Source organism: Caretta caretta, chromosome 16, assembly GCF_965140235.1.
Source record: "Caretta caretta isolate rCarCar2 chromosome 16, rCarCar1.hap1, whole genome shotgun sequence".
In the NCBI taxonomy this organism is placed as follows: domain Eukaryota; kingdom Metazoa; phylum Chordata; order Testudines; family Cheloniidae; genus Caretta; species Caretta caretta.
Genome location: NC_134221.1, coordinates 19,994,571 through 20,006,880, shown reverse-complemented (window position 1 = coordinate 20,006,880; position 12,310 = coordinate 19,994,571). Strand labels below are relative to the sequence as shown.

General features: G+C 46.8%; 2 protein-coding genes across 4 annotated transcripts in view; one reads left to right on the top strand and one right to left on the bottom strand.

The window, feature by feature from the left end:
* GPSM1 (G protein signaling modulator 1) overlaps window positions 1-12,310 on the top strand; it is a 214,140-nt gene that overhangs the window by 34,334 nt on the left and 167,496 nt on the right. The gene's annotated exons all lie outside the window — the stretch shown is intronic.
* Window positions 1-12,310, bottom strand: part of CCDC187 (coiled-coil domain containing 187) — a 71,392-nt gene that overhangs the window by 58,900 nt on the left and 182 nt on the right. For 2 of the 3 annotated variants that reach the window (XM_075120502.1, XM_075120504.1), the window contains exons 2-8: window positions 11,564-11,939; window positions 10,704-10,747; window positions 9,650-9,743; window positions 7,162-7,231; window positions 5,715-6,343; window positions 3,557-3,676; window positions 1,555-1,653 (exon numbers count right to left, since the gene is read on the bottom strand). In XM_075120502.1, the coding sequence (XP_074976603.1) occupies window positions 1,555-1,653; window positions 3,557-3,676; window positions 5,715-6,343; window positions 7,162-7,231; window positions 9,650-9,743; window positions 10,704-10,747; window positions 11,564-11,657 (1,150 nt within the window). In that variant the 5' untranslated portion in view covers window positions 11,658-11,939. Of the gene's footprint in view, window positions 1-1,554; window positions 1,654-3,556; window positions 3,677-5,714; window positions 6,344-7,161; window positions 7,232-9,649; window positions 9,744-10,703; window positions 10,748-11,563; window positions 11,940-12,310 lie in introns of those variants that run through there. The other variant, XM_075120503.1, reaches the window with a different exon arrangement.

Sequence of the window (12,310 nt, the reverse complement as noted above, 5' to 3'; positions counted from 1 at the left end):
AATATACCCAGAATCCTATTGGCCTTTTTTTGCAGCTGCATCACACTGAGAACTCATCCTCCGTTTGTGGTCCACTGCCCCCCCCCCCCCCGATCCTTTTCAGCAGTACGACCACCAAGTGCTATGACTTTGAATGCAGCGGTTTCCAAACCAAAATGGTGGCATTAAATGGGCAAAGTGGCTTGATTTCAACAATAAAATGCTGTACTTAGAAATAGAGGTGAGGAGAGGGTGTGGTCTAGTTGTTAAAACTCCCACTTCTAACACTGACTTGCGGCAAGACCGTGGATAAATCATCCACTTTCTCTGTACTTCAGTTTCCCAGCCTGTAAAATAGGGGTGATGGTCCTTGGCACTTCCTTTGATTTAAGGAACACCAAATACTTTACAAGCCCTAATGAAGTAAGACTCAGAAATCCCTTTGGATGCAAAGAATTACTAAAAATGGCAAGGATCGTCCTATGGCAAGGATTGTCAATGGAGCATAAGAAAATGTACTGCTCGGCCTCCCCAGGTGCCTTTGGAAAGTCCAACCTATATTTATTACGGTCATAATACTTTGAACATCTACAGCAGCTTGTGCATACAGATCTGAAAGCACTTTGCAGCTAAACCTCTAAATACCGTTGTGAGGGTGTCCAGGCTGCAGTGGGACGGCAGCTATGCCACGTTAGCACCAGAGTGCAGATGTTTCCTACATCGACGGAAGGGGTTTTTCTGCTGCTATAGTTGATCAATCACACCAAGGCAGTAGCTAGGTCAACCGAAGAATTCTTCCATCGACCTACCCACATTTACCCTGGGGGTTAGGTCAACCTAACTACGGCGCTCTGGGTGTGAAATTTTTCACAGCTCTGAGCACTGTAAATAGGTCAATCTAATTGATAAGTGTAGACCAGGCCTGACAGAATGTCACGCCTCACTTAAATAGAGCCACTTCTGGGGTGTAGCCGGTCAGCTGTTTTAATAGTGTGGCAACACAACAGTTTAGAAGAGAAAGTAACTCAGACCATACCCCACTGAAACCAGAGAAAACTCCATTCTGCTTACCCAAAAGTCCATCTGTGTCGTAATTGGGCCATGGGTGTAACCAATATCCCTGCAAAACACCCCAGGGGATTTCAAATGACTATAACTGCTCCTAATCTTTTACTTTTACCCCAGTAGCTCAGTCCTGAGTTCAGTCTATCTGATAGACCACACGGCTTTCCTATCAACAGACCACTGAAACTGAGCTTCTGCTTTTCTGCCAATTTATGCTACTACTGTTATCTCATCCTCCCCCCGACATCAAATTTTCACCCCTGCCCTTATTTAACTATTTTGGCCACCAGTTCCAGTATGTCACTGCCTTTGTTACTTTTCTGCAGAGTGCCTTGCCCAATGGACCATGATCCTTGACTGTGGTTCCCAGGAGTTCATATGTATAATGTACAGTATAAATAAACAACATGAGATTTTGCCAACTGGACATTTTCTTAAGCACCTTTGTCCATTCCCCCCCCCCCTTTTAATCCCTGTCATTGTCTCAGCCTAAATCATTTGCCTCTTTACCTTTCTCTTTCAATGTTTTCTCCGGGACAGAAGACTTGGATGAACTCTGTTCTTGCTTGTGCCTTTCATGTCTGCTTGTCATGCGTCTGTCTCTTTGGTCTTGACCCGTCGGAAAAGACAGAAAAGACTGAGCTTAGAAATGCAATCAAACTGCAAACATGACCCCTTTTGCTGATATACCAAACACTGTAAAATTAACATAGATAGGCTTTAGACAGTCAAATCAGTGGCAGGTTTCCACAAGCTGTCTTTTCATTGCCAGCTGCATTCCTAGGTTGTAAAGACAACGAGTGGGCTTTCACTCTTTTATTGTGCCATGCTTTGTAGAAGAATGGTTCAGACTTAATGCAGTACCGAGCTGCAACATTGAAAGCAAGATGGAGCCCGATCCAATTCACCCTGAAGAAAAGGGGTCCACTGATCACTGTCCACTGATCTTCCCCTCCCACCCCCACCCCCCAGGCATTTTTTAGCATCACTTCACTTTCATTTTCCCTCTTCTTGAGGCCACATGTTGCTGCCATCCTGCTTTTGGGCAAGGACCAGCCCTTTGGAACTTATTCATGACTGTCTTTAATTGGCTAGAGAGGCCTCTTTAGTGGTGAAAGCACCCCCTGCTTCTGAGCATGCTGCCAGACCAGAGGACAAAAGAAAGATCTCTGATCTAAACCTACGTCTTCTGCATAGCCCTGGGTCCATGTGATCGTGCAGGAACCCAATCGCTCACTGCCATAGCCATGACTCTGTTTTCATAGAATTCTAGAGGTGGAACTAAGGTCACCCTGGCCATGGCTGGGGCCTCTGCCCCCAGGATTTCTTTTGCTCTATCTATCTACCTTAGGTACTTATATGATCCCTGTGATGAGGCTTAACCCCCTAACCTGCAAGGCTAGTGAATACACCCAATTAGTCATGCTCTGCACCTCGGGAGGTGAGTAGCCGATTGGCTACCGGGCAGAACTAAGCCACAATAAGTAGACTGAAGGAACTCAGTTGCGAGGGGAGAGACTGCAGAGGAGACAGGTTTCTCTAGCTGCAAGGAGCCCAAGGCTAGGGGACAGAGAAAGATAATGGAGGCAGTGCACTACAGGGGCAGGGTAGGCTCCAGCCAGGGAAGCCCTGAGATACTGATTTTGCAAGTACAAGGAGAGGACTTCAGTAGCTCAAGGGGGCAGAAAAATTATCCAGATTCATTTGGACTTGTTTGGGTGACCCCAGAAGGGGTTTGAACTTTGTAACTTGGTCACAGGGCTGCACCACAGAAGACCTGGAGTTGACGGCAGGCAGGAAACCATGGAAGATAGCGGCAATACCCCACACTGCTGCAAGGGGGCGCTCCATGGGTGAGCACACGCAACCACAACCCCCATGACTAGAGTGAACACCTCAGTGTTCTATGTATTTATCCTCGCAACACCCCTGTGAGGTAGGGCTGTGCTATTGTCCCCATTGTACAGATGGGAAACTGAGGCATGGAGCGACTAAAGCCAGGTCTACACTGAAAAATCCACCCCCTGACCAATGCAGTTATACCGACTTAACCCCCGGTGTAGACAGTGCTATGTCAGCGGGACAACTGCTCCCATCGACAGAGCTATCATCTCTCGTGGATTAACTACGCCAACGGGAGAAGTTCTCCCTTCAGTATAGTAACATTTTCACTAAAGCACTACGCTGCAGCGTTTTAAGTGTAGACCCACCCTAAGTGACTTGTCCAAGGTCACACAGGAATCTCTGATAGAGCAGAGAATTGAGCCCACATCATCTGAGCTCCAAGCTGGCACCCTAACCACTGAACCATCCTTCCTCTCTTCTTCAGTTGCTCTAATTTTAAATGACCCAAGAAAGGAGAATTCCACCACTTTCTTTGCAAAGAGTATTATCTCTGACTAGTGGAAAGGTTCTTTGGATATTCAGCCCAAATTTTCATTTGCAGAACTGATATCTCATGCATGCAAAATCCCCATTAGCAAATAGTCCCCGTGTTACTAGCCGCACTAACCTGGACTCTTGTTTTTATAATCCCTGGTTTGTCTGGTGGTGGCCACATCTTCAAATTCTGATAGTCCAGTCTCTTCATCCGCAGAAGAATGAGCAACCTTCAGTTTCACAGCACTAAAACCTAAAGGAATGGAAAATTAAAGGAGTCACTCCACAGTGAGACACACAAGGGCTGTTGGCTGGTAATGATGTGTTCATGCAGTTGTTAAAAGCAGACACATACTTATCAAAACCAATTCCAGCTCATATCTGACCTTGTCCTGGGGTGGCAAGGCAACGTGGTTTCACAACTTAGTTTCAATCTCGCTTGGTCTTGTCAACAATGAGTGATCAAACTGTGTTTTAAACAGTATCAGTCTGGACTGGTTTAAATTCTGTTTAATGCAGGCTCAGTAAAGATCCAGAGCTTGGCCCCTGTACAGATTAGGTTCCCCACAGAGAGGGCAATTGGTGTCAGTTGCAGGGCTTGGTTTTTGTGATGCTGATACCTGTCTACAGGGAACTGGACGGAGACCCAGCATTTCACTTCATGCAGGCCACTGAACAGCATCACGATGTAAACAGCTATTTCTGGGGAAAGCTCTCGGGGAACACCAGTGACTGTCAATGGGGCTGGGGCTCTAAATCCTATGATTGTTCAATTATCTCTGTGCACTAACTGAATTAATTGTTGGGTTCCATTAGCAGTTGGAAAGTATTAGTGTATGAATAAGACTGGTTGACATGCTTAGTGTTTCAGCCTGTCTTCTATATTCTGATGTAACCTTAATATTCCCCATCATCTGAAACAGCAGCCAGGCTAATCTAAACACACAAACATCCTTGCTGCTGAGTCTGGGCCGTCATTCACTTGCAGAAACCTTTGACCTCTTAAATCACTCCAAAGCAGAGTGACAATTAACGGTGTACAATCCTCTAAGGCCAAGTTAGGCTTCCTTGTACCCGGCTTTGTGGCTAAAATTTGCTTTCAGAACCATTCTAGTTCCGCTGAACAAGCTGTTAAATCCTCAGTGGTGCATTCTGAACCGCACAGCTCCTGTTTTAACTCCTTTGTGATGCCCCCTCCACACTGCTGTGCTGCCAATTCTCATGCACGGCAGGAGTCTCTTGCCATGGTTTTTATCTGACAAAGATTGATATCATTCGCAGGGAAGGCAGAGTGGATCCTCCAGACTGACAAGTCAAAAGAACAATAAAATGGACTGACCCTTCCTCTATTATTTCTTAGTAACACCTAGCTCATGTCTAGCACTCATCATCCATAGATCTTAAAACACTTCACACGGGAAGTCAGTATCATTATTCCCATTTTACAGACAGGGAAACTGAGGGGCAGGGAAGTGACTTGTTCCAGGTCACCTAGCAAAGCAGTCACCCAGGAATAGAATCCAGCTCTCCTGAGTCCCTTTCCAATACTCTATCCCCTAGGCCACCCAAAAGAGGCAACTACCTAAGCAAGTTCTCGTATGTCTACCTGCGAGCAAAGCTCTGAAACCGAAGGGCCAATGAGTCAATGGTGGCCCTCCACTGACACAGTGTGTGAAGCTGGTGGAAGGAGGATTCTGTATTTGTGGGGGAAAGTAGGAAACATTTTTGTGGCAGGTTCTTGATTTAAGTCCTGACTATGCAAAGCTACATAGAGGCTTGGGCATGTTGGAAAGCAAAGCTCCCAGGTGGATTAATGGGCAGATGGCCGATTTCAGATGGAGAGTGGGGGCGGGGAGAAGGGGAAGGAAGGTATATAAAATGGAGTACATGAAGGTGTGATGTGGACCGGATGGGATGATGTGGAAGCCAGGGGGTTAACTATGTAGTTCTCCTGACCACATGCAGATAGCACTAATGTGTCATTGCTCCTGAGTCCATTTCTTGGATCCCTATGCGTGTAAGGTCTGTAAACCTTCGTTACCAAGAGTCCAAAAGTGCAGGGCTCAAGGGGAGAGAGAAAAAGCAACGACAATATAAAACGCCACCACAAATTGACCTTTTTGGTCACCATCCCTGTTCTAAAGTCTGGCATCACGGGCCCCACCCTCATTCCCAGCGCTGGGAAGCGGGGAGCTTCTGTCCTAGCAGGTGCTGGGCCTTGCAGGCTGCCGCTCTGCACAGCCCCGGCCTCTTCTCCGGCAGCGCTCAGTCGGCACCAGACTGGCACTGACCTCTGTAAACTGGGGCTGGAGGAGCAAAGGTCACTTTGCGAACCTTCCTCTTCAGGGGCCCTAGATGCAGCAGTTCCCCGGCGTAGCTGGCACTGGGCGGCTTCTCTTCCTGAACCAGACGTTGGTGCCGCTGCGTCTGCTCCCGAATTCTCTCTCTGAGCCGCTCTAGTTTGTTGTCGGGTGATCGTCTCCTCAGTCCCTGCTGCTTCTGAGCAATGGGACTATTGCAGGGAGAAAGGGAGCACGTGACGGGCGTGGCTGGCGGGCGCATGGGAGCGTGGCTCCAGACTGCACAGGGGGCGGCTTGCTTGCTGTCCTCCGGGGAAGAGGGCAGATGCTGTGGGGAGCAGTGAGCTCCCTCCACCTGTTCTGTGGGGCTCGTCTTGCCTGTGTTTATCTGGTCACTAAAACTGCCCCTGCTTGTCAGTACGCTCAGAGTCTCTGGAGTAGATTGAATGCCAGTTTCAGCTCTGCCGTCTTGGGCTTCCGTTCTGCCGGGGCTGCATGTTGCAGAGGTTGGCTCCCTGCTGCAAGGCAGATGCATCGTTCTGGCTGATCCATTCCTCACAGCCTGGCTCTCAAAGGACTGGCTCTCTGGCCAAGCAGGAGAAACACTTGCACAATTTCCCCTGTTTTGAGAGAAGAAAAAGAGCCTGAATGCACTGAACTCTGGGGAATTGAATGATCAAACGGCTAATTACGTTTCTTACTTCAATGCTAATTTGAGTTTCTATCACCCGCCTCTGGTGGAGGATCTCAGAGCCGCACAACAATCCTCATTTATCCATATAACAGAGGGGGAAACTGAGGCACAGCAGATCAGGACTTGCCCAAGATCACACAGCAAGTTTTGTGGCAGAGCCAGCATTAGAATCCCAGCGATCACTGCTCTGACCTCTTGGCAACACTCACTCGCTTCATAGTGACAACGGCGAGAATACCCAGTCCTCCTAATCCAGTGCACAAATCCCTACCACTTGAGAAAAAGGGGAATTTCCCTGTTACCCATGAGCAGTGTTGGGTCTCTGACACACTGAACAGTTATGCACTACTGCCTTCTACTGCAAGGAGCCATATCTATCGCTAAGTTCAATATTTGCAAATTAAAGAAAGCAAGGAGCAGTGGGAGAATCTACCAAAAAAAAAAAAAAGGCAGAGGAAGGGTGGGGTTATTATAAACTCTGGTTAAATTATTCAGGTAGGCTCATCAGGAAGATTAACTAGTAAATCCGCACGCTGGCTCAGCATACCACTGGCCTTGCTGGTGAGATTTCCTAGGGAGAAACAATTTAGGAGCTTTAGTTCTTTTAAAAAAAACCACAAAGTTTTGAGTTTAAGAGACTTTTGCTCTTTATGGGTGTCTGCATCCAAGGACCTAAAAGCACTTTCAAAATCTGTACTAATTAGCCACTCCCAGCCTGAGAAGCAGATATTGGGTGTAATTTACCTGCAGGATAGACAGCTCTCCCCAGTCTTGATTTCATTTGAAACGGTTTCCTCTTGGCCTCTGTTACTGTCTATAGCACAACACAACCAAATCAGTGAGAGTCTGAAGTTTTTCTTGAATTAATATTTAAGTTTGGCTGAAGAGAGCACAATAGGCTTTAGTGGGAGGTCTGTGGAGACCAGATCTGGCCCTTTAAACACACCAGTACAGTTTAATCTGTGAGAAATAGTACACTGTAACAAATCTCTGGAATGGGCCAGTCTTGACTTGGCCCAGCCTTTGTGGTTCTGGACAGGGCTGTTTCTGGGTTTGCACAAGTCAGTTTGCTCTTTGGTGTTTCAGCAAATAATGGCCTCAATCTCTCTCCTGCACTACTCAGAACTTTTGTTTGTGTTGGTAGCACTTAGTGTGTGTGGTGTCAACTCTTTCTAGGCTTCCAGGAGCAACTGCCACAAAATGAGGGTGAAATGGTGAACCCCTGAAATAGATGGTGGGCGCAGTGGGGTGGGAGTGGGAGAGCATGCATCACTGCTCATTGTTTGTACCATGGTAGTGCCTAGAGACCCCGTTCACAGAGCAGAGCCTCACTGTGCTAGGCGCTGTACACACAGGAAACTAAAAGGGCTCCACAGAGCGCACACAGTCTCCTCCTTTTACAGCGCCTGCGCCGTGGCTCTGCAGCGGTGTGCACCTTACACACAGTGTGTAGCACTGGCAGCAGCAAGGAGGAGCAGCCTTGGCCACCCCACTGCCCACTCAGGCTCCTGCCATCACGACAGAGGGGCTGCAGGGCCAAATCTAAGCGAACACACTGGGCAGTGAAGTGGCTGGTGCTTCTGCTCCAAGCCACTGCAGCGGGACCAGTTCCTGCTTCAGGGCTCCCCCTGGGGGCCTGCTGGGCCTTGGCCCGCTTCCAGCAGGCTACGTCCCCTCTGATGAATGGGGAGTGACACAGCACCTGGGCAGGCCGAGCTCGAAGGCAGGATCTGAGCATGGGACGGACTTGGCGGGCAAGGCCCTGGGGCCAGCGGCTGCAGCAGGGATGGCTGTACAGGGATTAATGGTGTGTACTGTGGGAAAGATTTCTGGGGTCACCTCTGCACCTGTGTGGCAGCTGGGCAGGGCTCTGGTCTAGGGCTATGCAAAGGCGGGCAGCTAATACACTCAAAAGCGTTCCCCAGCCCCAAGCAACACAGAGCCTGAGAATGAGCTCACTGGACTGTACGGAAAGGTGCCCATTGGGTTCACTGGGTTTTGACTCGGATATATAATCTGCTGTTTGTAGGGAACGTTTGTGCCCCTAGTTCACCCTCCTCTCCCATCCCGACTAAGCCTTTCTTTGTGATCTTTCTCAGTCCCCTAGATCAGCGCAGAGGGGTCCATGTGAAGCCCATTGACATCAGCAGCGCTCTGTGTGAGTAGGGTATGACGTCGTAGATCCAAATGCAGAATCTGGGCCTTAGGGAGGAGGACTGTTCCGCTTGTTTCAATGGAGCGTGCATCTTGCCCTCTATTGCTGTCACACTGTGTTCAGTGAACTTCTGGGCTTTAATGCTGCAGCCAGTGATTGGAAAGTCTGAGAACCTTGGTGTCCGTTAAACCCCAGGACTGAATCTGAATCCTCATTTACCCTGTCTAATGGTAACTCTTGTTGGGAAAGAAAGGCGATTCCTCTTCAAAAGCAGTCAGCAAGGCAAAGTATCCATTCCCTTGGAACAGATCGGCTCCATATGTCTCTCTTGCTTTTCCCATAAACAAGACAAGAGCCTAGGAATTAAGCTGTTACCTTGAGAATGGTGCAGTGCCCTGGTGCTTTGGGAAGAAATAGCACCCCTAAATACAAGAGAGTCAGCAGCTTCAATTTATTTGAGCATCATTTATTTGATGCATCCGATGAAGTGAGCTGTAGCTCACGAAAGCTTATGCTCAAATAAATTGGTTAGTCTCTAAGGTGCCACAAGTACTCCTTTTCTTTTTGTGAATACAGACTAACACGTCTGTTACTCTGAAAGCAGCTTCAATGTTTTCCTGCCAATAAACTCACAGTTGTGAATGTGAAAAGAAAACCAACAAACTGAGTTCTTGTCACTTTCCGTTTTTATCAGTGATCTGGTGAAACTCCCTGCTTCCTTTCTTAGCCTCTTTTGGCTTTTAGAGAATGATTTTAAAGGCTCTTTGCTGCAATAAAAGTGTGTATTGACACAGAGATAACTGTCCAGCTCTAAAATCCTAATGGAGACGAGTCATGAGTAGTTTTTATCTTGATATTGCTGTTTGAGATTAACACCATGCTGCCCGCCTGTGCATTACCTCCACAGATTCCCTATACCTTACATCCACTAGGATTTCACCTCCTTAGTTACAGCCCCCCGCCAGTTAGTTCTTTCTCATTAAGTGCTGTGTAGCTTTCCCCTTTGTTTTCCCCTCTCTACTGCAGACAATCAACCAATCAATCCCAGCATTGTTTCTCCAGTAAATCAGAACTCACCGGGTCTCCTTTCACATGGTAGCTTTTTCCTGGCTTTCTGATCTTTGGCATAATTCCAATCTTCGTGGTCAAATTTGTTTTCAATCCTCTGTAACTGTAAAAAGGCAAATTTCCCTTTCAAAAGGGACATAGGATATATTTCTCTGGTTGCCTTTTGCTGGTATATGTTGCTTCTCTGATTAATCTTTTCCTCCCGGCTACTCTGTGCGTAAACACTGGCATGTCTAGGCATGTTACCTTTGGTATTTTCTACAGTTGGAAGGAATGCAGTTGACTGGAAAGATAAGAGACGACAAACAACTCTCTCCATTATCTACGCTGGTAGGCCTAATAGATTTTTAAAAATGTATTAAAGCCAATGTTAAAATTATCTAATACACAGGTTAAGGAAAGTGTCTCTACATCTGGGTATAATGCTAAACCCAGTTCTGATCCAGCTTGTGTGAATCAGGAATAGCCCTACGGCAGACGTGATACCAGTGATCCTGCAAACACTTATCTGTGTGTGTAACTTTACTCAGGTGAGAGTAGTCTCAGAAGTCAATGGCACTAGAGTTAAACATATGCAGAAGTGCATGCAGGATCTGGGCCTACCCTATTAATATCATGCTTCACTATCGCCAGAGACGAGTCAGGTTGCCAACCCTCCAGGATTGCCCTGGAGTCTCCAGGAATTAAAGATTAATCTTTAATCAAAGAGTATGTCGTGTAATGAAACCTCTAGGAATGCGTCCAACCAAAATTGGCAACCCTAGCAGATGACCTGTACCTGCCGATAGTGGGGGGGCAGAGTGAGGGAAGTGGCTTCAGTAGATGTTACTGAGCGTGCTCAGGGAAGCCAAGCAGCAATTCTGGGGGAGGCACGTGACCCATATGTATGCACCCACTCTCCCCCACATGTCGCCTCTGATTATTGCCATAATAGCAAAAGAGGACAGAGCTGGAGATATAGGGTGAAGTCAGTAGGGTCAGGATTTCAGCCATCATTCAGGCAAAACTTCGTGTAACCAGAGGCGCTTTCCTTAAGAGTCAGAGTTCTACAAACCTCACTTACCACTTCTTTGGCTTTGTGAAGACTCTTCCACGCCAAGGCCACGTCTGGGGAAAGAATAAAGATACCAATGATGCAACAGCACACAGGAATACCTGTCCGTGAAAGAGCTACTCTCCCCTCAAGTACAGTTTAAGACTGACTGTTGCATCTGTAGAATTCTTGAATCGCTGAATTGTGCCCTTGGTGCATATAGGATAATGGTAGCTGCTGGGTTGTCTTTTTTTTTTTTTTAATATGTTTTAGTTCTGCTGAGCTGATGCTCACTGGGCCAGCTTGCGAAATGCTTCCTCAGCAAAACTTCCACCCACGTCCATGGGGAATTTTGGCTGCGTAAAAACTGAGCTGGGTTTGCCACCCTTATTCCTGTTGGATTGAACTTAACTTTGATGCCCATTGGGCTACCTGTGTGAAAGCAGTTTTGCAAGATCAGGCCCAGCATCTGCTTATCAAAAAAGTACATCAATTTTAAAAAACCTGTGTTGAAGTAAGGTCAATATTCAACCCCTTCCCTCCCAACCACACGCACGCTTGGGGCTGACCTTGGCTAGTTACATCAAGGTAAAAACTTCAGTGCCTTGACTCCACTATCCCAGTGTAAAATCCTAGTGATCTCAGTATAAAAACACACCTATCTTTTGCAATGAAGACACAACCCCGACAGAGAGGGTGAAACGGTAAGAAGGATTTATAAAAAGTGATTCTATTTTTGTCACCCAATCTCTGTCTTCATCTTGTAAATATTTAGTGATGGTAACTACACACCACAGGCTTCTTTTAAGTAAAAATCTTTGGTTTAAAATAAAAATAGACCTATCTTTCACTGTTACTATACAGGCACTGGAAATGTGTAAGCCAATTACCTGCTAGCGGGGTTGATTCTTCAGCTGCAACTCTGCAGTCCACTTTTAAAGCCATGCTGCAAGTTTGATTAGCTGGCGTCCACCTCTGGAACATTCACAAGAATGTGCTACTCATTGGTGACAATTGAACACACTTCTATGCTTTGGATATGTTTAACAGTTTTCCCTTGTTTACAAATGCTGATCATCAGTAACGACACTTAGTATTTAAAGAGCACATTGAAGACCTCTGCGGTGTTTGCAAATGACTATTTTCATTAATCTTCTCAATGCCTCATGAGGGATGCAAGTGTCCCCATTTCACAGGTGGGGTACAGAGGGTAAATGACTCCGGATACCATGGATGGTCAGGTTTCAGAGTAACAGCCGTGTTAGTCTGTATTCACAAAAAGAAAAGGAGTACTTGTGGCACCTTAGAGACTAACCAATTTATTTGAGCATAAGCTTTTGTGAGCTACAGCTCACTTCATCGGATGCATTAGAAACTAGGTGTCCCACTTACTTCCTTTAGTCACTAGATTATGCCACCATTCCAAAGCAGTGACACTAAGGGACTTAATTCCCCTCCTCAGATCTACCCAACCAGTCCCCAGTTAACCAGTCTGGTACCTTACTTGCCTATAGTAACATCATTCATGCTTTTAACAGCTCCATGGCCAGTGGGATCTTTGTGGTTCTTTGCCCAGGAGCTGTGCCAAGATTACATCCCAAATGCACCATTTCTCTCCAGCCATTCACAGAAGCACT